General features: G+C 40.6%; 1 protein-coding gene across 3 annotated transcripts in view; it reads left to right on the top strand.

Moving 5' to 3' along the window:
* dop1b (DOP1 leucine zipper like protein B) overlaps positions 1-27528 on the top strand; it is a 34870-nt gene that overhangs the window by 5096 nt on the left and 2246 nt on the right. For 2 of the 3 annotated variants that reach the window (XM_084724992.1, XM_084724990.1), the window contains exons 2-34: positions 921-1098; positions 2705-2886; positions 2992-3162; positions 5552-5741; positions 5876-5974; positions 6615-6738; positions 6827-6936; positions 7698-7809; positions 8048-8168; positions 8287-8406; positions 9155-9263; positions 10365-10601; positions 10698-11002; positions 11992-12395; positions 13543-13814; positions 13909-14061; positions 15246-15346; positions 16059-16249; positions 16997-18584; positions 21765-21864; positions 21975-22166; positions 22272-22394; positions 22497-22631; positions 22717-22772; positions 22865-22969; positions 23535-23601; positions 23694-23853; positions 24508-24590; positions 24674-24783; positions 24867-25016; positions 25938-25999; positions 27121-27249; positions 27368-27504. In XM_084724992.1, the coding sequence (XP_084581118.1) occupies positions 961-1098; positions 2705-2886; positions 2992-3162; positions 5552-5741; positions 5876-5974; positions 6615-6738; positions 6827-6936; positions 7698-7809; positions 8048-8168; positions 8287-8406; positions 9155-9263; positions 10365-10601; positions 10698-11002; positions 11992-12395; positions 13543-13814; positions 13909-14061; positions 15246-15346; positions 16059-16249; positions 16997-18584; positions 21765-21864; positions 21975-22166; positions 22272-22394; positions 22497-22631; positions 22717-22772; positions 22865-22969; positions 23535-23601; positions 23694-23853; positions 24508-24590; positions 24674-24783; positions 24867-25016; positions 25938-25999; positions 27121-27249; positions 27368-27504 (6336 nt within the window). In that variant the 5' untranslated portion in view covers positions 921-960. Of the gene's footprint in view, positions 1-637; positions 690-920; positions 1099-2704; positions 2887-2991; positions 3163-5551; positions 5742-5875; positions 5975-6614; positions 6739-6826; positions 6937-7697; positions 7810-8047; positions 8169-8286; positions 8407-9154; positions 9264-10364; positions 10602-10697; positions 11003-11991; positions 12396-13542; positions 13815-13908; positions 14062-15245; positions 15347-16058; positions 16250-16996; positions 18585-21764; positions 21865-21974; positions 22167-22271; positions 22395-22496; positions 22632-22716; positions 22773-22864; positions 22970-23534; positions 23602-23693; positions 23854-24507; positions 24591-24673; positions 24784-24866; positions 25017-25937; positions 26000-27120; positions 27250-27367; positions 27505-27528 lie in introns of all 3 variants that reach the window. The other variant, XM_084724991.1, reaches the window with a different exon arrangement.

Here is a 27528-nt window from a genome sequence, read left to right as displayed (position 1 = left end):
TAAAACACAGCTTGCATCTTTCTCGTCTTTTCACTGGTACTCTGCATTGAGATTCAGGGAATTATTACTTCAAAAAGTAACAGCAACAGTAAAACTGCGTTTCGCACTGTGATGGTTTCATTTATTCCGAGGGTCACACGCAGGCTGAACCATGGGGGGTGATCCGTACGGACCCCGTTCCAACAACAGTCTGTTAACACCCATTATAAAAAGTGAAAAAGTTTTGAGTTTTGAGGTTGCTGTGGCTGGTCTGTGTAGAGTAATAGATTGAGGTAACAATGTGAAGTCATTAGTTTGTTTCCATGGAGCAGAGGGATTATATGCCTGAAAACATGCTCATGGATCTGTTAAGATAATATTAGCATGATTATGTTGAAAACTTCCATTCATGTGTTAATAGGGATTCCCTTTATGTGTTAGCATAGAGCTACTAGCTACTACATAGATAAGATGTTTAAGAGAATCATTTTTGTTTCCAACCCCTACACCTATAATGTAATGAATATTGCAGGTTTGGCTCCAGAGGACCAAAGAAAAAAGTTAAAGCTGCTGTTAATTTCACCATGTAGACATGAGAGAAACAAACTATATCCATCTGTGTGTTATTTGCGGCAGTCCATAACTTGTTTTTCTGCAGGGCCACACAGCTTGTGTTAGAATGACTCCTCCCTCATCAGACTGCGAGACAGGTCAGTGAGACAAACACTGACCAGTCATGAATGAGGACATTTGTCTCTATAGCCTCGGAGCTTGTGTATATCAGTGAACTGAGCTAATTGGCTAATTTTATTTGCCATAAACAGGCCTCAGTGGCAGACTGATATCCAAAAGGTTGCAGACAGAACTGATTTCTCTTGTGAGTCTGATAAACGCACTGCCTCTCGACTCAAGGCCTCCCGTTCGTCTCTCCTCTTGTCCAGAGTTATTGTGCTGAACATGCTGGGATCAGTCTGATGCATCATGGATCCTGAGGAGCTGGAACTGCAGAATGATTACCGTTACCGTAGCTATGCAGCTGTCATTGAAAAGGCGCTGCGGAACTTCGAGTCCTCGAGTGAGTGGGCAGATCTCATCTCCTCCCTGGGCAAACTCAATAAGGTACAGTATGATGCACAGATTGGACCTGATGTCACAGAAGTACTCTAATTGCTAACATGTGCTGCTCCCGCTTATAGTATAAAAACAGTCAATATAATGATGACCTGTGGTCTGTTGTTTAATGTGATGTTTTATTTTTTTGGTGCAGATATTTTGCAATTTTCAATTTCACTGCTGCTTTGTGTGTTTCAGTTCTCTGTACATATGAGGAAGTCTTGTTTTTTTGATTCTTTCTCTCGTGGCCCTTTCACACATGCGCCGCAAACCTGCACATACCTAGACATTACCCAGAGGAGCTGTATGTGTGAATGCCAGTGTCCGTGTCAGTTGTTCAGCAGTTAAATTTACCAGCTCTCTAGTCCAAAGTCCGGGTGAGCCACATGTGTCAATAGAGCAGGTCAAGCAAGTGGGTGTGTCGATGATGTTGGATGGTGTGAAGGGCTGAACAGCAAATCGAAATTTGACATACATCGCAATATTCTCAACTGCAATATTCAATCACAGGAGGTGCGATATCTGTTTAAGACAAAATGTGTGTAAGATTTTCTTTTTAAATGAACTATTTTCATGTTGCAGGGATAGTTTATGCCAATTACATATTTTTCGAAATTATTCAGCCCAGATGGTTTGTTGCTGCTTCATACTTGCTTGCTTGTATATTTCTTATCACCGCGTCTGTGATTTAAAAGTGTATGTCCTGCTCATAGATCAGATGAAATCCCAGCACACCACAAAGTGTCTCACACTGCCATCTGTTTCTATCAAGTAGATGAGACTTGGTTTATATTGATATCAACAGTGTGGAGGAGCAAAAATGTCCTGAACTGAAATCCTGATCTGATTGTCAGGATGTTGTTTGGAGTGATGTGAAGACGAGGGGTGTCACAGTTCTCAAAATCTAAGACTCACTTGACTAGATTTTACTGACTTGACATTTTTGATTTTTAGATTTACACTTTTTTTTTTTGCACTAAAGGCTTTGCCATTGTAGACTATCAAACCTTGATTTATAAAGATTAAGAGATTATAGGTTTTATGCCCTGATAGCTGTAACTTACATTTTCAAATTCTTCTTTAAAAAGAAGTATAGTAACAAGTAACAAGTGTGATATAATAGCTGGTAAAATGCACTGTGACATCTTGTCGTGTTGTTTTTCTTCAGATGCTGCACACTTGGGGTTGCAGAAAAAAATACTGGGAGAATTGCAGATTGTATCTTTGATTTTGATTGTTGACTGAAAAACTGAGAACTTACTTTGATCGATTTTCAATTTAATATTAAAAATGAAAATGGCTTCTGTTTTACAACCTTACTACTCAAGACATCTGGCCATTTATTTTGGGCAATAAATGTGTCACTTTTATTTCCACTTGCAGAGCAGATATTTACTTTGGAGTGTCTTTGTGTGTTGGTGCATGAAAATGGTCCTTAAAGTACACAGAGAATGTGAGGGTCAGAAATTTTCATGGTAAACATGAAACTGCACAACAAGAAAACGCACAAAATCTCTTGAAATGTGCCTGTATGGGTTTATTTGTTTTACTGGATGGTTCTGCCAAATTCTCACTTTAATGTTTTTTCCATTCTTCTGTCTCTTTCTTTCAGGCCCTGCAGAGTAACCTTCGCTACTCGCTCCTGCCCAAGAGGCTGATCATAGGGAAGCGTCTCGCCCAGTGCCTGCACCCGGCTCTGCCAAGCGGAGTACACCTAAAGGCACTGGAGACCTACGAGGTCATTTTCAAAATCATCGGTACAAAATGGCTGGCCAAGGATCTGTTCATTTACAGGTGAGAAAGTAGCATAATTACTTTACTGCTTCAAGGAGAGAGATGGTCTGTGCAGCTTTTTATGAAATAACTTGTGAGCAAGTGTGTCGTTTTACTGTTTTACAGCTCAGGATTGTTCCCGCTGTTGGGCCATGCAGCCATGGCAGTGAAGCCTGTGCTGCTGACACTTTACGAGCGTTACTATCTCCCGCTGCAGAGGGCTTTACTGCCCAGTCTTCAGGCCTTCATAACTGGACTACTGCCAGGCCTGGAGGAGGGACTCGAGGTTTATGACAGGTACATAGCGCCTGTTTTGTTCACCAGGGGAAAGAAAGAATTATCTCAAAGTGTTCTTTTGTTCTCGTTGTAAATTTATAGGTAAAGTCTGACAATATTTTATATTTTACTCTTGGTCAGCAAATCATGAAAAGACCAAAACTAACAATTAATTGATCCTACTAAAAAGTACCTCTCGGTCATACATCTCTTTTCTTGTCTAAAATCACATTAACGAGCCACACAGTTGCACTGGGTGACATATTCCTTCATTACGTTGAACAGAAGCACAATAGTTTATGTCGAACCCAAGAACTGTATCCTGCTGCTGCAAATACTCACTACAATACCTAATGTGCATTAATCTGCTGCTGAAAATAGTACCCCAAAAATGCAATATTTTCTTGCATGTAAGTAAAATTTGTTCAAAATTTGTTGTTTGTTGTTTTAGAGAAATACTTTTTAAAGATATTGTACATACTTACTAATAACAGAGAGAACTAATGAGCTGTGAACCACATACAGTGTAGTGAAGTGGGAAAGCACTTAGTTGGACAGTTCTGGTTTTCTAATGGAATTTGTTTTCATAGTAATCTAATCCTTTACAGCAAAAAAACCCCAAAACAATCAAATATATTCTAAAGAGCCGTTGTTCTTTTTGAGGGGTGATTGAGCTAGTGTTGTGCTTGTAGGGGAAATCAGATCATGCGCTTGTAATCATGTTAATTTTCCTGTGTTTAATCATGTTGAATCATGTACAATGTAACCTTTGAGTTAACTAAATAGATCTTGGCCTGATTGCTTCGACTAAGGCAGCATTGCCGATCTGGATGTCATCAGAAGACCATTTGGCTTATGCACTATTGTCTCAATCAAAAAGTCATGGAAGATGCTAACTGAAAGAAGCAACCTCAATCAGAGGGGAGCCCCGAACCAAGGTGTAAAGAGAGAGAAGAGCTTCCCATCAGTGTGCATATTACAAACTAACCTTTGTCTTGTGTGCATCCTCTAAGCATTAAAAGTGTGACAATACTGTAAAGGCCCAAATGCACTGAAAGCAGTAATTGACACACCTCATTTGACACATGTCACTTAATGCTCCTATGGCACCCTGCAGCCATCAGATTTGAAATGCGAATACCACCGATGCAGCAGTATTTTGCAAAAAGGTTGCTGTTTATATGTATCTGATTATTTGGTTAGTATTTTTATTAATGACATTTTATTTTGCGTGTCTTCTAGAGAAAAAAAATCTTGACTTTTTTCAGGTCCATTTACACAACAACCTCATACTAAATGGTTTGAGATCATATTGATCATGTCATGTTTTTTGGTTTAGGCAGCCAGGATAACTTGATTGTTAGCAACAGTTTACAATAAACTACAGCAGACACAGTCTTGAACTCCAACATACACCGAGGAGATGAAAAGGGAGAGGTGGCGTGTGGACAGTTCATCCTATTTTATAACAATGCAGCACAGTGAGGGATGTTTTATAGAGTGTATGTAACATTTGTCACTGTTAACAGAGACTCCAGTCTGCACAGAACTGTACAGTAACATCAGGATTCATGATCAGAGAAAGTTTAATTATCTATATTTACATGCTCCTTCTTGTAGTTCTCTCCAAAACAGATACTGCTGTTGTAGAAAAAAAAATGTAGGTCTTCATTTGACACTCCAAAGTTGGAGCAGGGCAGTTTAACACAGTTAATAACACGTGGGTTTGGTCATTTAAAAAAATACGTGCACTTCAAAACGCACACTTCAGGGTGTTTTCAGTGTGTTTGGGTTGTAAGAGATTTTTGTCTCATTCCTCATTTTCAGAGTCGAAATAGAAAATTGCCACGATATGCCCCTGAAATGAACAGGAGTTCACACATAACTGTGTATATTCTAATCCCAGAAATAAAGTCTTATTACTCTTACCTACACCCACTATCACAGTAGAGCAAGTTATATCTCACTTTGCATTGTTCTATTTGCTTACTCAGATATGTAAACATTTCAGTTTGAGATTATCAACGATCTGTCAGCTTTCATCGTTAAATTTACACAGTAGTGCATATAGAGAGAGGGGCCACAGCTTGATATCAAAGAGTTGGGAAGAATTGGGAAGTGCTAAACCAGTGAAGAAGGCGTGGCTGAACAGGAGTTTAGATTTACAGCTTTTTAGCTAACATACTGACAAAGAGTTGCTCTTGGTGCTTTTTTTAGCTAATTGTAGGTGGGATTGTATACTGTCTAAACAGTGCTTGTGTACTGAAACAATAGATGATTTCGATCAGAATTGATTGCTGTGACATCACTAACCACAAGGCTGGCCTAGCACTCAGAAATATAGATTTATCAGTGGCTGTATTGTTGAACCACATGTCAGTGACTGCTCTCCATTTTGTCCCCTGTCCAGGACTGATGCATTACTGCTGAAGTTGTCGCTGCTGGTGGGTCAGCAGGTCTTCTATGGTGCCCTGTGGGGCAGTATGCTGGTCAGCCCATCAGTGCGACTGCCTGCCTCCATCTTTATTGTCACACACTTTGATCACGTGGCGTCCCTGCGCCAGCAAACACACATGCTGGGCTACGATCGCCGACTGGCAGTGAGTTTGTCTGTCTTACTGCACACAAGTGGTTTTAGGAACATTTGATAATTAATATATTTCAGCTGAGTTCTATTGTCTGCTCCATCAGCATCTGTTGTTAACTGTTTGAACTTCTGTCTGTCTGTCTTCAGGTGAAGTCTGTGTGTCTTTCTCTGCAAGATTCAAATGTCCTGGTGCAGAGGAACATGCTTGAAATCCTGCTCTACTTTTTCCCCTTCGCTGAATGCCTGGTATGTGCACACATGAACGCACTCACTTCCAGTAAAAATTAATAAGATACAAAATGCACCTCTTTAAATCTTATCTAAACAACACCAGCGGCACATTAGTTGTGTGAAACATTAATTTATGAAGTACAAACAATTTAAACAAACACAAGGCTGTTGCTCTAAACAGCTGCTCTTGTCCGCCTATCTTTATTCAACAAATTGCTCAACCAGACAAAATAAAGTCAAATGGGATGCAATTACTGACATTTCTATACTAACAAGGCAAACCAGACCAAACTGTGAGAAAACCTGTGAGCTCTAGAGTAATGGTAGATAGTTTGTTAATAAACTGATTAATGATCCCTGGTTCTAACTGATCTAAGTAAAGTGTTTCTCCATTTCTTCTCATTTCGAAATCCTGTTAGTCAGAGCCCTTATAACATAATTAGATTCTGATTATTAGGGAATGTATGTTGAACCCTGCGTCACTGCTTTTGTTAGCTATCCAATATCTTTTTCATGTGTTCTGACCAAACCGCTGCTTGAAAATATTGTGTACTACTTTTCTGTTCCACTGAACATAGGGACACTTCTGTCAATACAACCCCTTTCTTTCCTGTTGTTCGTCGTCCAAATCTTACTCTCTGTGTTGTTGTTTTAGGATCCAGCGGAGGCCTCTATTGCCATGAGTGTGGAAGAAATGATCACAGTGGTGTCTGCAGCCTCACTTACACTACTGCGCAGAGACATGTCCCTTAACAGACGCCTTTACGCCTGGCTCCTAGGTACTGATTATTACTTCAGTAATGAATTATCTAGTCGGTGTGTTAGTTACCTCAGTATTGTTTACTGTTGGGTCTCTGGTGTTTTCAGGGACTGACATAAAAGGAGGAATGGTGGCACCACACCCCACCCTGTCCACTACCACAGAGGAACATACGTCCTACTACTTCAACACTTACTCTAGAGATTGCCTTGTGCAGGTAACTCACTAATGTGTTAGCACACAGAGACATGCCACAACCTAAAAAATACGTATCTTTTTTTCAATGTTCTTAAAGGGACAGCTCAGATTATTTGAAGTGGAGTTGTATAAAGTACTTGTACTTGTATAGACTACTTAGATGTTGGTCAGCATGCCCCCAGTGTGGAGAAGCAGAGAGGAGTGCCAGCATGGAGGCCAAGCAATGAACTGCTGTGGACGGGTTCAGCAACAAAACAAATTATAGCCACTTTTTATTTTTTATTTTACTTTTATTTTCACTGCAACTTTGCCGTCAGACAGCCTTTTCTTCTGATGGGAAACCATCATTATAAGAACCAAATATGACTCTCTCCAAAGCTTGTATATATCTTGTATAATATCTTTTTTTGTTGTTTGTTTGTTTTTTTTGGTGATCCTTTTTATGTGGCTACAGTGCCGTTTGCTGCTGACCCTGTCCACATTGCTTAGCTTCTGTGCTGTGACAAAGTGCACAGTAAGCAAAGTTAGAGATTAATTTGACTGATAATTCTTTAAATTTTCTATAGGCATTGTGATAAAATCATTGTTGTGAATTTGTGTTGTGAAAATCTGATATTGTGACAGCCCTAGAACGGAGTATATATTCAGCTCGTACTTTAGATGAGAGGAATCGTAATTCACATGTCACGTCTTGGTCAGGTGTGTCTGTTTGAACAGTGTACCAATGTATGTTTGTCACCTGTGTCTCATGTTCTTATCTGCTATTTTCCGTCACTTCAGGCTCTGATTAACATCCTCAAACAAAAGGATGTGCAGAGCGACCCGGAGAATGTGATTGGATACCTCAGGCCCTTTCGCATCATCATCAGCCTGCTGGATAAGCCAGAGATAGGTAGGTGGCACTGAGCAATGCAGTACACAAACACATCAAAATGCTGAATTACTAAGTCCAGCACTCTTTATTAAAAGGATAGTTTGAATTATTTGAAGTGGGGCTGTATGATGTACTTATCAGTAGGGAGTGTATTGCCTACTGACTATGGAAAAGTACAACTTATCCCACTATCCCTTTAATGTCTCAGCTTTACTCTAAGCATGTTTTACTGTGATATGACCGTGTTTCTGCTTAGGTCCAGTGGTCCTGAGCAGCGTGTTGTTGGAGGTTGTCCGAGCCTTTCACAGCTACTGTCGAGAGATGCTTGGGGAGGAAACCATCACCAGTTCAGGGCTTTCAGGCAACCAGCTAGCCAGGTGAGAGCAATAAATAACAGGAAAGGTGCACAGATGATAAATATGTAGCTAAAATGCAACAAATAGCAAATGAAACCTATAAACAGATGATTCTTTTCTTGTGGTTTCTTTTTAACAGCAAAATAAAGGAGAATAAGAATGCATCAGAGATCATAAAGACGATGAATATGTTTGTGAGCTCCATGAACAGTGAATACCTGTGGGAGTACATGACCAGACGCTTCTGCACTTCTCTCAGGTATGGCACAGACGATCTAAATCCACAATAGCTTTCTAACTTTGTAATTTAGGGTTTTACGTTCATATTAGTAATCATCTAAGAAGTATTAGAAATTAGTTTTAATCCAATTAGAAATATTGTCATTTAAGTTTTTGTACACTTTGCTTGGACATTTATTACAAAAATTCTGCAATTAAGTCCAAAGTCCAGTCTCACCAAACAGGTGAAACAAAACCTCTCTGCTGCCACTTAATTTGCATCTTTAAAGCCGTTTTAACAGTAATTTTACCTTGCAGAAGACTGGAACTGCTGGTCTTCAGTTGCATTGATCTGCAGCAAGTAACATTAGTTCAGCTGCAAAGTAATGAGTTGGAAATCTTACACAATAGGTCACACAGTAACTAATTAATGGATCAAATCAGCAATAGTCCAACAACACCGGTGTTCTGTGAGGTAAAATCACAGTTTTACCTTATGGAATCTGGCTACTCCTAAGGGAGATGTTATGAACATTTATTTGCACTCAGACTGTTGTGGATACTTTATGAGATAGTCAACTTTAATATCATATCTGTATTTTTACTATTTTTTCAGGTGCTTTAAACCTGTCTAGTGTTGATAACACAGTATGCGATGCCAAATCAGAAAATGCAAGATTATCTACACATACAGTATTACAGCATTAGACCAGTAACGTTAAAAGCCAAACCCTCATATGTGAGCTGAGAAGGATCCTTGTTTTTATTTCTCTCTTTTTACTCTTCAGTGCCAAAGATGACCCACCAACACCTCCCTGGCAGGACCGCAGTCACCCTGCTCCATCTGTCGCAGAGATGTCCTATCTCATCATCTTCCTGCTTGACGTTCTTCCTCTGGTAAAACAACTCACACCTTGCACACTATTAGTTCCCTCCCTTATGCTGGAAGGATCAACCCAGAACAAATGTTTGCCAATAATTCTAAATATTTAGATACTACAAATTTAGACAAAACAGATTAGTGTTATACTAGTACTATTGCTACTTATACTACTACTAACAATGATAATAATGGTAATAATAATTTTTCTCTGTATAGCAGGGGTTTTCAAAGTCTGAGACTGTGGGCCTCTTCTGGGACAAAGCTTGGAAAAAGCTTTGATAGCCTTTCAGGCTACACCAAGTACATGTAAAAATCTGTCCCAAAGGTATTTACTAGTTTCTAATTCTGGGAAGCTGGGGATAACAGTAAAATTCCCCCAAATGTCTGTCTCTCTGAACTGTTTTAACCACATTTTTCATTTCCATTCAGGGAACCTTCCCTGCAACTGTTTGGAGGCCCACCTTGAAAACCTCTGGAATTGTATTTTTCTAAAAAGAAAGATAACAAAGATGCTATTAAGAACAGGCCACAACTTTACATACAAGTATATTTTGAAAGATTATGAAAAATAGGATTAAAGGAGAATACAAATGAAGCACAGTAAATACAAAGAACCTTCAGTGATTCTAATCTCCAAAATGATAATGCAAAGAGAGTGATAATTTCAGAAAAGTCTGTCTATAAAAGTGTGTTTTTATAAGGAATTTAAAAGAAGAAACAGATTTTTTCCTGCCTAATTTCCTAAAGATGGCCGTTTCAAAGTACAGTTCTGTATAGTCCTGAGGAACTGTGGAACAACCAAAAGAACCTTGCCTGTGGATCTGAGGCTGCGTTCCTGCTCATAAAGTGTCAAAAAGTTCAGCATTGTAACTAAGGGCTAGACTATTTAGTGCTCAAAAAATAATCAATAAAATCTTACTTTTTTCACAAAACAGAGAAAAATGTTAAGCTTTTCTTTGGTTGAACGTCTTGCATAGTTCTGGTACTCAGTCACAGTTAGGTTTAAACAAATATTGACTATTCAGCACTAGTTGACCCAACTGTGACTCACACACACACCTAAAGGAATGTCTATGTACAAACAGTGTGTTTTACATGTTTGGTTTTTCCCGCAGGAGCTCTATGCTGACATCCAGTCCGAGTTCCTTCCTGAGATGCTGAGCACCATGCTGCAGACTCTGCGCGGCCACATGGACACCGTTAGCCTTGAAGATGTCACACACGGTCTACGTGCCTGCTTCAAGGTCCTGAGTAAGATCCAGATGCCTGTGGCGTATATGGACATTGAGGCAGGGGCACACACAGAGGACATGGAGCTACAGTCACCAGAGGAGGAAAGCAAAAAGACTCAGGTCAGACATTTTACAGTCCATACCAGTATGATTTCTTTTAAAACAATATATTTAATGTTTAACTGTGCCTCATCATATCAATTATTCTCTATCTAGGATATAGAGACTGAGGAAAAGAAAGACAATGGTCAGGTTAATGGTCACCATGGAGATGAAGAGCTACACAGAGATGGAGGAGATGAGGCAGAGCCTGCAGATGGTATTTACCCGACACTCAGGTCTGAAGACAGCGGACTGGGCATCAGCGCCTCACCGTCAGAGCAGCATCTCCCACCGGGGATGGGGCTGGCGCCCGAGAGAAATGGAGTTTGCAAAGAAGGCGAGGGAGTGTGGAGGAGGGGAGGCAGTGTAGACACCATGACCCAGTGTATGCAGGACATCCTGGCCTTCATAACCACGAGGTGAACAACTGAGTCCTGATCAAATTAGGGCAGGGTGATATGGCTTATAAATAATCCTGATAATTTTAGGCTATACGTTGGTATACCATTTATATCTTGAGTTTACTTTTTTCCTAAAACAGTGTTCTGTAAATTCTCATTACAACAGCATATAAAAATTCTCATTGCAACAGCATATAAAGTAGTTACAACTAACACAACCTTAAACATCTACAGCAGTAAAATGCAACAGACCCATTAATGCAGCATATTAATCTGACACTGCACAATGACTAATTCCAGCAAATTTTGCTATAATACTGTCACACTACCTTAGTAATGTTAGGAATGTAGACCTTTTACTTGTAGTAGAGTTTTGTCAAAGTGAGGTTGGTATTAGTGTGTTTGTTTAAGTAATGGACCTGTATACTTCTTCCACCTCTTGTTAGCACACTTACAGCCTACCTGGACCTGTTGCGTTACCAGCCGAGCCTTCCCCTTAAAGCAGGGTGGGCTTGTGGGTAACCTCTGTGTGTGACAGAGGTCTAGAGGGGTTTGTAGTAAAAGTGAGCTGGCTAGTTAGCAGCTACAAGTAATAATAAATGAATAATGTAGTATACAAAGTGCTTTGACAGACAAAGCAAAAATAGGAGACCCAGGAAGCAATATAACAACAGAAGGCCAAACAGTGAAGCCAAACAAAGGCAAGAAAAAGTTAAGCTAAAATTTAAGTAAAATTAAACACAAAGCAAAAGACACAAAAAACACACACAACAAACAGCCTTTTAGTAACTATTATACTGCAGCCTGAGCTTATCTTCACACTTTATGGTTGACTACAGTAACGTAACTACACTTCAGGGTCAACCACTGGAAAAGTTAAATATGGCCATCTGCTCTATCACACATTAATTATGCACAATGAATCACCCAGCACTACATCAGATGAGCTGATGAGCCTCTTTTATTAACTGTAATGTCTAAATATTTTCCTTCCTACTGTGTTTCAGGTACCTGCTGGTGCAGGTGGAGGATGTCAGTGGACCGGAGGAAGTACCCCAGCCTGACCTGTCTGCTGCCATGCTGGATCAGAAGACTTCGTTGACAGGCATAGGGGGACGGGAAATTAAGGACAAACTGACTGAACTGTTCACTCCAAACAAAATCAAATCCCGTCCTACATCTGACGTCCAGTTCTCAGCAGCCCCCACGGAGAAGAAAAAGGAGCGTGGGCATTTAGGAAGTCTGGACTGGGCAGCTGGCTACATGCCCCGGGGCAGGGCAGAGATCTCTGAAGCCTGTCGACAAGCCTTCACCGCCACCTGCCACCTGCTGCTTGAGTGCACCACCTTCCCTGTCTACCTAAGTGAAGAGGAGACTCTGGCTCTCCACACAGACATGTTTGGTCACAAAGGTCAGCGCCAGGGGCCTTCCTAAGAAGTGATATCGCTGACCATTTTTCTGGTCAAATTATTTAATTCTCCTATTTTCCTTTAGCTGAGAATGAATAATTAGGTTATCAGTCAGAGCTACAGATGATCTAGATTATGTTCATGATCATATTAACATTAAAATGGTAGTTCGACGAAAGTATTTTGAATAGGCTGCTCTAGGTTATGTTGTAAAAGCACACACATCCAAGTCACGTCACATGGTAGCACGTGCAGGTTGGATGATTTTACAACTTGAGAGACAGAAACTCCAAATGATTTGAATTACATTTTCCTTCAAGTGCAAATATTAGTCACTGATAGCTGGTAACTGGTTGTTTTTATTATATTTATAGACATAGACAAACATTTCTTTCTTCTCAAAAAGCTTTAAAAGGTTGAATAATGTTGAATAGGTTATCATCCTTTTTTCAAGCGCTAAAGTTGACATTCTCTCTAGGTTGTTTTTCCTACAAAGGTTTGTGATTCAACTCTGGCAAGTAGCAGTGGTTTCAAATGTGTGTTTTGCATTGTTGAAAGAGTTGGATAATAATAAATGGGAAGCCAGGGTTCAAAGAATCACTCCAACACCAGCTAAATACTGGCTCACATTACTTTTTTACTTAGCTAGCACTGTCTCGTTAAAAGCACATACGATTTTGAGAAAAGCAGGAACCCTGGAGTAGATGGTAATTTTCCAGCTAAGTTCATACCAATATATTGTGACCACCTTCTTAGTTACATGAGCACTCCAGTGATTTAGTTTTGCACTTCCATAAAATTGGGGAACATGCAAGAAACAGATGAAAAAATGGTCGAAACTGGTGAAGCAGAGGCCAAGATTTCCTGACTTTAAGTTCCAAAAGGTAAATCACTGGATCCCACATTTCCTATAATGCAGCTAATAGAATTTTTATTTAAATCCTCTTGCCTGGTAAATACATTTTTCAAATTCTCAAGTCCACTCTGAGATAAACCTGATGATATTATTGGGATTTTTTCCTGTTTTTACAGGATGAGTAGCCCTCCTTGTAACAAGTTAATTGATCTTTATGTGTAAAATAAAATAGGTTGAGTGCTTCTTTAACCCACAAACAGGTAATAATATTAAAAACTTTTTGTTTTCCATAGGCAGTGACATGGACAGCCTGCCAGTGTGGTTGAGGTCCTTGATGACACTTTGCTGCCTGTCCAGGGACTACAACATCCAGCACACTGCAGTGGCCTCCCTGTTGGAGCTCATCAACCACTCCCAGTCCTTAGCGCTGGTCATCCAGGACAAGCACAGACGCTACCAGTCATCTGACTCCAATCCTCTGAGTGGCCGGCTGCAGATGGTCACCGTGCCACCCATCTACCCTGCTCTGCTGCGTGCCATCGAGGAGCACACAGATTTTTATCAGGTCAGTTTAGAGAACAGAAGAATATTGGTGTATCTTACAGCTGTAAATTAATGTGGTATTTTAAGATCTACCTTTTTTTTTTGCCATGACCCAGAGGGTGTCCCAGGTGCTGTGGAACCAGCTGGACACAGAGCGAAGAGAGCAGCACATTTCCTGTGTGGAACTCTTCTACAGGCTTCACTGTTTGGCTCCATCAGCATCCATCTGTGAAGACATCATCTGCCAGGCGCTGTTGCACAAAGACAAGGTGAATATACCTGCACACATGCTGAATCACAATTTCATCATCATCATCATCATCATCATCATCAGACCTTTATTTAAATAGGGAGGGCCACTGAGAGCAAGCTCTGGATATACAAACAATAAAAGCGCACAAGAGTTAAAGTATACATCAACAACAACTCACATATAGGAAGTTATGGTATATCAACAAAGAGTCCAGAGGCATGAATACAAGAGGAAACACATGTTCACACTGCTCTATGTCAGTCAGAAGAGACTTAAATTGATTAAAAGGAATTAGCTTGTCTGATTTTAAAAGATTCTGGAGGTAGTTCCACTTGTGTGGAGTATAGCTTTTTTTATAAGCCAATTTCCCAATCCCAGTAATAACAAGATGGTTTTTGAGGACAAGATAGATTTGGGACCTAGTGCAGTGTGACAATGAAAAGACGTATGAGAGATGCCCAGGAAGTTTTCTAGTAAATGCTTTTTAAATAAATAGACGTGGCTCTCTTCTCACTGCCAAGGACTGCCATCCAACTTCCTCATATAGAATACAACAGTTTATTCTGAAGCCCTCCCTGGTTATGAACCCAAGGACAGAATGGGAGACTGCATTGAGAAATTCAAAAGTAGGAAGCACGAGAGTGCATAAGAAAACACATTGCCATAGTCTAAAAAAAGGACTAAACAATTTGTGTTTTGCGCTTTTGAGTAAAATATGCCTGATTTTTATAAAATAATGCTGGCTTTGCTTTCATGTACTTAGTGAGTTCATTAATGTTTTTGAAGCACAGCTTTGTCATTGTGCCAGAAACCAAGGTAGGTGCTAATATTCATGTCAGTGAAACAGTATCAGTCAGTTTTCTGGAGAACAGCATTTAGTTTTATCAGAGTTTAAAAGTAATTCAAGATCAGTTTGTTCAAACAATTTAATTTTCTCCCAGCATCTTCTAGACTTGTCTCAATGGGACGTGAGCTCCCGTTTAAAGTATTTATTTGCATGATGTTGTGAGCTCCAGCCTCTTCCTTCCTTACGACAAGCAGTCTGAGGAAGAGCCTGGAGTTTGAAAGGTCACACAAATAAACATTTTAACCAGGATGTGCACATCTCCCTTTCTCTATTCGGTTTAAGTTGGACACACAAACAGATACACTAAGAAATGTGACAAGTTTGAAGGTTTATCTTGTGTTTTTCTGCCCAAGGCTGTTCGTCTTGAAGCACTTCACCGCTTCACAGTTTTATGGCACCTGACCCGAGAGATCCAGACCAACAGGACCATGTCTCTCAGTCGCTCCTTTGACCGGTTAGTACATGGTGGAAAAGAGGTTTGCCCTTAAGACAAATAGAAGGTATTGTGTTTATTAATGTATATCAGTGTTTCTCTGGGTAATTCTTGAAAACTAATACTGTCCCGATATTCACTTTATGTAGCTTACATCCTCAACGTCTGTGTCAGTGTTCCCCCGATAATGGACCTACTTGCTACACAATAAAGTTGAGGAAAAGTTCAACTTCATGCAAATGTGAAACCTCAGGCAGACCAACAGCACTTCTGTCACAGCTAATATTAATCAGTTAAAACTGTCCAAATGATCACTCTGAATATGTAAATATCTGAAAGTCATGTCAGTGTAAAGAACACCATGAATTCAAACCAGACTGCAAACGTGTCCAAAAACTACAGATTGAGTAAGATCTAAGGTATAACTGTTTTTGGAAATTACATAATATACAATATATAGAAATGCATGACTCAACTTTTTTCTATGGTCTTATGTTAAAACAGCAAACAAAAATTGCAATATATCATAAAATTGAATCGTAATACTTAAGAATCCAAATACATAATCAGATTGGCTCCCAAGATGGTATCGAATCAGGAGATAAGTGTATCATTCCAGCCCTAGTAGATTTGAACCTCACTGAACTCAGCTAACTGGCATCATTTACAGCATGCTGTCAAAATAAAGAATGAAAGCTTTGTCTCTGACTGTTGAAATGTGTCTGTCTCTCAGGTCTCTGTGTGTTGTGGTGGACAGTCTGAGCTGCACAGATGGCTCTATAAGTGCAGCAGCGCAGTGCTGGCTGGTCAGGGCTCTTTCCCTCAGTGACGTCATTCGGATCCTGGAGCCTATTCTGCTGCTGCTGCTTCACCCCTCCACGCAGCGCTGCTCCATTCAGAGCATCAAGCAAAATGTCACCGCTGGTAAGTGAATCTGTCAGCATGTGCTGCAGATTTACTACAATTTTGAATTTTTCATTAGTTTTTATTTTTATTTAATTTAAAATTTTTGGTTCTATTCAGTTTAATTTCAATTTCCAGAGTGCGTTTCTTCATCTCAGTTTAGTTTTAATTGTTAAAAAATCTTTAGTTTTAGTTTAGTTTTTATTAAAATCTGAAAGTTGTCTCTAAATTAACTTAATCATTTACAGTGAACCAAGTGAGTACTACCTGGTAGTGTAAATGGGTCCAATCAAACGTGCACAGTATTGCCAAGCAAATGAATTCCTGCAGTTTAACCATTTCTTATTCACACCTAGATATATCGTTACCTTTACGGCATATCAAGTAAATTCACCTACAGCAATAATGTACCAGCAACGAGGGTAACACCGGCTTCTGAACAAAAACAATCTCAGCACTTACGCAGCTTTTGCTTTCACAAAAAACAACCATAAAAAAGCAGTGCATTTGTGCAGATACTTTAACCTGGTGTCAGTTTGTTTGAAAGCAAGTAAATAACATGTCGCTCAAAAATAAAACACATCAGGTCTGCAGTTGTCCTGCCCTCTGACAATAATAGATTAAGAAGCACTTCTCTCTTTATTAGTGTAACACCAGTGACTGACCAACCAATCAGAATTTGGTCAGACAAGAGCATAACATCCAACTAATCGACCAGCTGAGCCCTGGCTGTCAGCCCTCATGTGTTGTTTGTTTTGTTTCTTAAAGGTAACCTGAAAGCTTTAAGCAACAGAAGTCGAAGCTCCACCAGAACTTCTGGGACATCTGGAGATGCCATGGCAACAGAGGTCACCACCTTAAATCTGATGAACATTGTGGACAGGGAGTCCTTGTGGACCGAGTTAGACAGCGGAGCAGAGCTCGCCAAACCGCCAGACGCTTTAGCGATATCAAGGAGTGAGAGTGAAGAAACGGAAGAGGAGTATAGAGAGGAGGAGGAGGAGGAGGAGGAGGCTGAGAGTGAGCACACTGAGTCAGCTGATACCAGTGGTGCCCAGGTATCCACTGAGAACTCGAGCTCTGGCTCCGCCCCCTACCGTAGCACTGAGGAAGCAGGTGTGGTGAACGGCCTGCGGAGAGCAGAGTCGGAGCACACGCAGGCGTCTGACTCGCTGTCGAGTGAGGATGAGGAGGACTTAGAGCTGGAGGCCATGGCCAGGTCTCGCCTGCTGAAACAGGAGCGGGAGAAGAGAGAGGCCATCGACTCTCTGTTCCGCCACGTGCTCCTATATCCTGTGGCGGGTGGCTGGCGCCATCTGCTCCAAGGCCTGGCACTGCTTGACAGCCTGCTGAGGAGCAGCGCCGAGTGCCCTCTGGTGGATGCACTCTCCTCCACCTCTCTGGACACAAGCTCTGCTGCACATTTGAATCTGGTCTCCAACCTCCTGCAGCGCCACCAACAGGCTCAGGATGGTCACTGTTTCTACGGCTGCCTGCTCTCCCCTTCCTCCTCCCCCTCTGTGCCTCCGTCTCTGCTCATTGAGCTGCTGGTGTCCTTGTGTCTGAGATTCCTGCGCTCTCATTACCCGTCCTACCTGAGCCTGGCTCCGCTGGACCTGCAGGGGAACAGGGAGGTGCAGGTGAAGAGTGTTGAGGTGCTGACACGGATGGTGAACCAGCTTGGCTGCGTGGCACGGGGACAAGAGGGCAACGGGGCCAGCCTGGAGCCCATCCGCAGACTCCTCTTAGAATGTAAAGTGCAACAGTATGCTCTGCTTACACTCTCTGCATCCATGTATGTCAGCCAAAGGGGAACGGACAAGGGAGCGCCCAAGGGTGTGGAACTGCTTGAGGAGCAGGGAGGACTGTCAGAGGAGAGTCTGGTGAATCTTGGAACAGGAGGAGGGCAGGAGCAGTACCCCTTACAGATGGAATTACTGAAACTCCTCCAGGTTCTCATAGTCCTGGAATACCATGTGTGGCCTGGTGGGGCTGTACCAGCAGCTGGATCTGGTGGCCAACCCACAGAGCCTCGTGAATCACCAACTGCCAACACCCCCCTGGCCCGTGAGTGGCAAACTGCGGTTCTTTTTCAGCAGTCCATCAAGGCGGCCCAGTATGTCCAAAGCCACCCCATCACAGCTCAAGGAATGTTTGTCTCTGCGGCGGCCAGAGCGCTGCAGCCTCAGTACGGCTACTCTATGCACCCCCACTGGGTGTCACTGCTGTGCTCCTCTCTGCCGTACTTGGGTCGCTCACTGGGCATCATCGTGGCTCCACTCATCAGTCAGATCTGCAGGAACTTGGACGAGCTGGTCAAGCTGTACGAGCATGATGGAGGAAAGACAAATCAGAGGTAGATCACGCAGTATAGTTTTTCACACTGTGACAATTTGATAGTTTTTAATTTGTCCTGCTGTTTTTTTTAAAGCAGCTACAAAGAGTTTTTAACGGGTTACGAAACAGCCTCAATTTCATATCGATGCATTTATATGACCGTCATAAGCTAATAAGACTATCAGTGAGAAGACTGGCTACTTCTCTATGGTTGTTTTTAATGCCTCCCACCGGGTCAGATGAAATTAGTCTCTGTTTACATTTTCCTTGTCAAAGATACAGTGATCAGTACCAGTTAAAACTACCTAAAACCTAAATACGAGGGTAATTCAAAAAGTTCTGAGACAAATTGAAAAAAAACTTTATTTATGAAAGATACAAAATTATTTTTCAGCATAAGATCCACCTAACTCAATACACTTCTGCAAGCGATGTTTCCACTGAGAAATTCCTTCTTGATAGAATTCTGGAGCTTGTCTAGTCAACCAGGTCACAACCTCCCTCTTCGCTTCAAGTATGGACTGAAATCTTGTTCCTTTCAAACGTTCCTTCAACTTTGGAAATACGGCTCTAGAAGGTGAAGAGTCTCCATAAACATTTTGCAAAGAATCAATGATTTCTGTAGTTTTCCATTGAAGTTTTGTTAGAAATTTGATGTTTGCTCGAACTTCAAATTGGCTCATTTTGGATGGTCAAAAAAGTTGGTTTTGTAATATGTAACCTGGAACATTGAATAACAAAGTTAGAATGCTGTAACTTGTCAAATTTGTTTATAAGTCATCAGTGGTACGATTCAAGGTCATTTTGTTACACTATTTTGACTCAGTTTGAATTTATGTAATTTGTCTTAGAACTTTTTGAATACCCCTCGTACTTGAGGAGAGTTTTAAGTAGATTATATTTTGTGGTTGCACTGGAAATGCTACTGCTTTTCCACATGGGCCTCCTAAATCAGCAAAATATGAACAATACTTGGGGTGCTTGGGTAGCTCAGTCCATGTGCAGGGGCTATGGGTCCTCTGCACCAGCCGTGGGTTCGACTCCCGCCTGTGGCCCTTTGCTGCGTGTCGTTCCCCCGTTCCTGTCACATCTTCAGCTGTCCTGTCAGTAAAGGCATAAAATGCCCAAAAAAAGAACATTACTTAAAGTGGCGTTAACAATGGAAAAATCTCACCTCACACATTAATCATAGAAAGATGCATGATGTCCACACTGTTCCTGACACACTACTGCGTACATACAAATCATTCATAAAATGTATGGTAGAAGGGTCTCTGGAGCTTTCTAGTCCATTATGCCACTTCCTCTTTGAAGCAAGTGACTAAAATCATTGAACAAGGGAGTTATTAATAGGTACTGTACACTTATGAAGCTACTTTCATTTCCTTTTATTTTGGCAGAGTCTTTCCATATGAAGTATTCCAAAGATTTCTATATACCATTACATTTCTTCTTGAATCCAGTTAAATAGTATGCATTTCTGGCTTGAAAAAGATTTCTGCTTTTCATCATAGCCCCAATAAAAACTGCCCTGACTTTCATGATTATATTCAACTCCTGTGCTATACAGAACCAGAAACTTTGCATTTAATACAAAGAGGGGATCTGCTGGGGTTTTGTGTAAATTTGCAGTGTTCTGTGCCTTAAATCTATTAGAAATGAAATGGAGTGAGATGCTTGGGTGCAGTCTTACCAAAATCCTTTTCATGTTAGACAGTTTTAAGAGTTTCCCAACATTCAACCACCCTGTTTTCTCACTATATGTCCGGAAGTTGTCATAAAAATATTAAATAAAACTGTTTTGTGTAGTTGAGATTCCTCAATTGGCCCATGAAGAGTCTTGTACTGAGGTAACTTGCGTAGAAATTCTGTATTGGTATAAATAAAATGAAGATAAGCAGAATTTTTCTGAGGAACCCCAAATGGAATTTTCACCATTTTCACCACAACATCTTCATCCTCAAGCAAATCTCCTTTTGTCATTTTTCATGTTCAAGGCTGCCTGTCAGGTCTCCCCCTTGACATGAAACATTAAATGTTAGCCTCAAGTCCCAGAACCCATGACTGAAAACCATATAAAAAAGTAAACAGAGAAAAGACAACAGAGTCAGAGAAGAATATTTTCCTCTTCACAAGCGCCATATAAAACAGTCACAGTGAAAGACACACTGCTTAGTTTGCCAGTAGAATCACAAAATCTGATTTTGATTCGATTTGATTTAAGAGCCTGCGATCAATATGAAGCAAAATCATCTGCCCTTTTAACACAGTCAGTTACATGATGGGCGGGATAGCTGAGTGCAACATCTGTCTTGACAGTCTCAAATATGAGCACTCAGTAACAGGATTGAGCGATTAGAAGTCATGGAGAGGAGGGAGGAGAGTTAAAAGAGGCAGTCATACAGTCACCCCTCACTCTCGCTGTCTCTCTTCACATAATTCAAACACTAAAATCATTATATTTTGTTTCTGACTCACATGTAATCCCTGCTGTGAAATTTTAACAACGAAGTTGTGCTGTTGTGGTCCAGATAAATTTTCACTTTGTCCCCGCTACGCAGCACAGCCACAGCAGAAGTCGTATCTTATACCTGTAACTATTAACTTGCTGTAAGACCGACAGACTAGGAGGTAATAGGCCTACAATACAGCGATGCATAATCATGTACAAAACTCTATTTATTGTCAGGTATACTCACTTTTAGCCACAAGGATTCTTTTAATCAGCAGCAACACACTATCTGTCTGATCTTATGTCAGAAGGGCAGCTGTGGATTCAGTTAAACTCTCAGCTGTGTTATTATTTCCTCATAAAAACTGCCATGGACACAGTAAGTGATAAAGACCAATAGTGCTTCCTGTTTGAATGATTGTTAAGGCGTGCTTGGGTGTAAACGGTGACACAGACGTGCAGCACGGGAATTTCAGAATAAAGGCTATCTTGAGTATGACAATATGTTTTTTTTTACTTTGAAATATTGGATTGTCTGTTACACTCCTAATAATCTTTGTAAGTGGGTATGTGTGTCAGTGTGTATCGTAGTGAATGTGCAAGAATCAGCGGCAGCCATCAATTTATTAGTCGCCAAAGAAGAAAACAATAGTCCCTAAATTTTGTAGAATTCCACCACTCACATATTAAATCTTTACTGCTAGAAACTAATTAAATGTGTGATGTATGTTTGTCTCTTCTGCTCAGCCTGAGTGGTAGGAGGGAAAACATTGCTCCTGACTACCCTCTGACTCTGCTTGAAGGCCTCACCGCTATTACACACTATTGTCTGCTGGACAACAAGAGGGTGAGGAATGATTCCCACACACACACACACACACACACAGATATGTTCCTCTTATGTCTATAGTATGAGAATATAAATGCTCATTTCCTCTCTTTTTCTCTCTCTGTCAGTCCTTGGTTCCCTGCGATTCTATGGATGTCCGTAACGCACGCAGCGCTGTGATCGAGGCACTGCCGCACATGCTCAGCAGTATGGCATTGTTATGGGGGGTGGTCATGAGGGAAGAGTTCCAGAAGCGTGCATCTGACTCCGCCCAGAGCAGCAGACACTCCTCTACCTCTGTCTACTTTAAAAGCACAAAGGTGTGGGTTACATACATGCGTTTGCTTACATATTTTGTTCAGTTTTATCCATGTGCATGCATTATTATCTAAACTTTCATCCATTTTCGGCGTGTGCATCTTTAGATCTTACGGCAGAGGATACTGGAGTTCCTGGTCCCTCTGACTGGGCAGTATGGGGTTCAACTCATGGCTTCACTGGGAGAGGTTTGGAGCAGAAGAAAGGGTAAAAGGAGACATAAAAACAAAGTAAGAACTGCAGTGAGTCTAGAAATGAAGCAAAGATACGTGCACTTGGTCATCTATCACCGAGAGGCTTGTTTGCTTCATCACACTCCTGTCTTCTTTTAGGTTTTACCAGTGGCCAGTGAGGCTCGTCTAGCCATTGTGGATCTGGTGAAATCACTGAACACCTTGCACACAGACACCATCCTACAACTGGTCAAGGAGGTGGTGAAAAAACCACATCAGATCAAAAGAGAACAGGTACACAAATACACATACATGCATAAAACTTCTGAAGTCAATTTTCCTTTATTTTTGTAACATTTTCCACTTTGCTCTTCATCAGAAGTCAAGCCTGGTCGATATCCCGATGTTACAGTTCAGCTACGCCTATATCCAGACGTGAGTTGGAAAATACAATGTCCCCACCTCAGGTTTAATAAAGCTATTTTACAAATGCTCTTGTTTATAATAATCTCTGTTTCTGTGTTTAGCATTTCAGCTCAAGCTCTCCAGGAAAACGTTGGTCCTCTCCTCAGTCTCTTACGGGAGTCTGTTCAACTCAACCTGGCCCCGCCTGGACACTTCTTACTGCTCGGGTCAGTTTTTATACATTCAGTTCTTATACTGTACTCTGATTATTATCAGCAATACTTCTATATAGGGCTGCAACTAACAATTATTTTCATTATTGATTAACCTGCTGATTATAATAGATAAATAATAATAGATTAATCCTTCAGTCTAGAAAGTTTCAGATTGTGAAAAATGCTCTTTGCAGTTACTTGCAGTTAATTGCTTTTTTTGTCTCATTAACAGTCCAAAACCCATGTACTGTCATAAATGACAAACAAAAACAGCTAATCCTCACATTTTAGATGCTTGAAATTGCTTCAAAATAGTTAGCAGCTAATTTTCTTTTAAGTATCAGAGCATACACACCAAAAAGCTCATAAATGCGCTATGGTCCATGTCTGCACTCAGCAGACAGACCTTTGAGCTAAATCTTGTGAAAAGTGAACTTGCACTGACAAATGTCATGTTTCATGTTATGAAGTGGCAATGATTGACCGGCTGATTGTATTTGTTCAAATTGTTGAACGTGTATCCTAGTTAATATCCTTTTGGAAAATACAACATTAATTTATTATTTCTGTCTTGCAGAATTCTCAATGACTTTGTCAACAGGCTCCCAAACCTGGACAATAAGAAGGACACTAGAGATCTGCAGGTATGAAGCACGTTGAATTGCTGTAGCTATGATTGACATAGTGAGTCCATGTTAGATACTGTGAAGATACTGATGGTGATGTTGTTGTGCAGGAGGTGACTCAGCGGATCCTCGAGGCAGTGGGCGGGATCGCAGGGTCGTCTCTGGAGCAGACCAGCTGGCTAAGCCGCAGCCTCGAGGTCAAAGTTCAGCCACAGGTGTGCGCTGAAGCAGAGGAACCTGATGACGCAGACATGGATGGAGACCACTATGGTAACGATAGATCCCTCTGACAAATGCATGCATGAAAATATTGCTCTCAATTGCTCATCCAGACTCAGATTGATAAATTCGGTAATGTTACCTCGCAGACCACAGGAGTTGCTGGTCTTCTGCTGCCCAAATACAACCTATGAATACAAACTAACTTTTCAAAACACCAAAGTCAGACAGTAACAAAACAGATCGAAGTAGCAGTAGACCATTGAACTTGCATGTTCTGCAAGTCTGGTTGAACAAGAGAGTAATATTTGGCTCCCATGTTCAGATGGATTACAAATTAAAGGAAATCCTTATGAACAGCCTCTTGTGCTCTGCGATGTGTGTAAAAATGCTGAACTTGATTTTTGACCAAGATGGCAAGAGGAAAAGACCTAAGTTGCTTTTTTCCAATTCAGAATTAATTGGGCTCAAGTGTCTAGTGCTTAATCATGAACAATGATTTAAGTGATATCTGCATTTAGATCTGTGGTATAATTACAGGCCCAAACGCTTGACCCTTACAGTGAGAGGGTCCTGATGGCTTTATTATGCTGTCTGGGACATTTTCCTGGCATATTTTGGGGGTGTTTGTCTCTTAAATTGAATGGTAACTTAAAGTAATAACAAGTAAACTCACTCTTCTCATTCTCCTTATCTTCCTCTCAGAGTCGGTGGCTCAAGCTAGCACCATGGTTTCCTCGTCAGCCCCCTCAGTTTACAGCGTGCAAGCGCTTGTACTCCTGGCTGAGGTAGGGCTTTTGAGGTCTTATTTATGGCGAGAGAAATAATGGATGATTGTTTGTATTTTGTAACACATTTTGTCACTGTGTAGGTCTTGGCACCCCTTCTTGACATGGTTTACCGCAGTGATGAGAAGGAGAAAGCTGTTCCTCTCATTTCTCGACTCATGTACTATGTTTTCCCGTACCTGAAGAACCACAGGTAACTACTGTCGCTCGGCTGTCTAAAAAGATAAAAGCTTTTATCTTAATAGGCTTCATATAACTTGGCATTCTCTCCTCTAGTGCCTACAACATGCCCAGCTTTGAAGCAGGGGCTCAGCTGCTGAGTAGTCTGAGTGGGTATGCCTACACCAAAAGGGCCTGGAGGAAAGAGGTCTTTGAGCTTTTCATGGACCCTCTCTTCTTCACCATGGATGCCTCCTGCGCTCCCAGGTTAGTATGTTTGTTTGTTGGATAAAATTATTTACACACAATTATTCACCTCTCTTGTACAACCAGGAAGTGCTGTAATATTGAACGACATATATGCACACAAACAGATGAGTCATAATCTGTCATACAGAATAAATAAACAATAAATGTACGATACTGTTGACACAATACTTGAATTTCTAACTTTAGTACTATACTTTGAAAAATATCAGTATTCAATACCATTTTCAATATTCTGATGAAAAACTTTTATTTTATTTTTATTCTTCACATTCTGACACATATTTTGCAAGACCTTTATTTTGAAATTTTATTTTAGTTTGTTTCTGTGTCCTTCTCATAATGAGCTATGAGCTGTTGCATTAACTGTATAAAGATTGTTGGTCCAAAATCGTTTGGAGACAGCGCACACTAAATTTTCATGTCATGTTTTTTTATTTTTAAGGACAACACACATTTAACAACATTTCTGTAAATGAGCCATTGTTAGCCTGCTGGCTAATAAAACTGCAGTCCTTTGGCAAGATGTTTTAAAACCAATAAAATAAAAAATGTGTTGTCAAATTAGTGAAGATTCTTAAGTTGCAGTGTGTTGAGATCTCAGGGACACTGTAGGGAAGTTCTGGTGGGGACTGGTTAGTTTGTCAAGCAAATCCAGGAGCTGACATGCCTCGAGTTTGAAATATGTTGAGAGAAGTGTGTCAGATGTTAACAAGTTTACAGGAGCAGGGAAATTTTTCACATGACCACATGAAACTAAAGCTATTATTGTAAAGAGTGCAAAGCATGTGTGTAATTATCTTGCTGTTTGTTTATAAAGACATATTTTGTCTGTCAGCTGTGTTTAACATTATTATATGGGTTAACTAGAGTTCACTTCTATCTAATGTACTCTGCGTGACTGTCCTGTGTTCTCTACAGCTGGAAGTCCATCATTGACCACCTGCTGACTCATGAGAAGACCATGTTTAAAGACCTCATGAGTGAGTACTGCCTCCAGGAAACATTTGTGGTGCTGGAACTAGACAATCGTAATCACAACTGTAATCTAATTGTGAGACTGTTAAACAACAAGTATTCAAAGATGGACAGGTAGAGTTAAGTTTAGTTTTATTTTGCATAATAAAAAAATCACAGCGCTGTGTTGGATCTAAAAACTGAAAACAAAATCTGACACAGTCCCAAAACGAAAGCTCACCATCTTGTTTTGCTTGTGACTGTATGTGCGCTGCAGCTGTAGCCAGTAAGAAGACACATTCTTCCGTGAACTGCTCTCAGACTTGGCTAGTTTCAAAAAGTTAAACGTTCAAATTCAGTCCCTTAAGAAGGGCAAAATTCAGTCTGTTTTATGGATCCATTTGGACAACTAAAGAGAGAGCTCTACTGCAGTAAGGTGTAGGCCTCCGCAGGAAATTATTTGTGTTGCTTGGTAACAGACCAGTCCCAATCCTGTTGTGGAACTATTTATGTTATCGCAGCCAAATAAATGAGTAAATAAAAATATAAGTCATAATTTCTTGTTGCTTATTCAAAACCCTAAATAATAAGTGGTGTTTGTAAAACTGTCACATGAATCACAGCCGTGCTGATCTTCAGTACAGCAGCACTCCTTCTTCTGTGGTGCTGCTTAAATAAAGAGTTAGGAGATGGTTTGTAGTGACAAAGAGGACTATTCGGCCTTAATGTACCAATAGATTTATGTATTTTTCTGCTAACCCTGTCAGACTGTTCTCTGCTCAGTCTCATCAACAAAAAATCCCAAGAATCATGTAGATGAATAGACTCAATTGTAATTTTAGATAAATCTTTAGAGTAAGATTTAATATTTATATATATAATTTCTTTAATATGAATCATGTGGCAGTTAAACTAACATTAGCATCCTAAACAGAACTATAGTTTTATCATCTAAAAAACAGTATTGGGGGAAAAAATGACGAATCATTTATATAGTAATGGGCTTTTTCACGCCAGAAAGTAGATAGAAATTGTTTTCAAATCACTAAAGCTTGAATGTCACTTCTGGAAGAAGTGTATCAGATTCAAATTACAGAGATATTTTTGACTGTTTGCTGTTATAAACCTGTATTTGCTTGTTCTGCAGGCATGCAGAGCGGCTCTCTGAAACTGTTTGCTAATGTAGACCAGAAACCCATGCTGCTGAAGCGCCAGGCGTTTGCCATGTTCAGTGGAGAACTTGACCAGTACCATCTGTATCTGCCCCTCATCCAAGGTATGGTACTGGATATTTATGGTGATGTTTAAGTTATTATGTTCAGTTCTGTGATAGAAACAGACATTCAAATGGACTGTGTTCTTATTCGGTTAAAAAACTTTCCCCTGTCTTTCAGAGCGTCTCACTGAAGCTTTGCGTATGAACCCTAGCGCTGCTGTTTCAGCCCAGATGTTCCTGATGTTTCGCGTTCTCCTGTTGCGGATTTCATCCCAGCACCTCACATCTCTTTGGCCAATCATGGTCACAGAACTGGTACGATCCCATCCACTGAGAGCC

This window comes from Lutjanus erythropterus, chromosome 8 (genome assembly GCF_056507025.1).
Source record: "Lutjanus erythropterus isolate fLutEry1 chromosome 8, fLutEry1.hap2, whole genome shotgun sequence".
NCBI classification, from domain to species: domain Eukaryota; kingdom Metazoa; phylum Chordata; class Actinopteri; order Lutjaniformes; family Lutjanidae; genus Lutjanus; species Lutjanus erythropterus.
The sequence above is the reverse complement of the archived record's forward strand: the minus strand, read 5'-3'. Positions and strand labels throughout refer to the sequence as shown.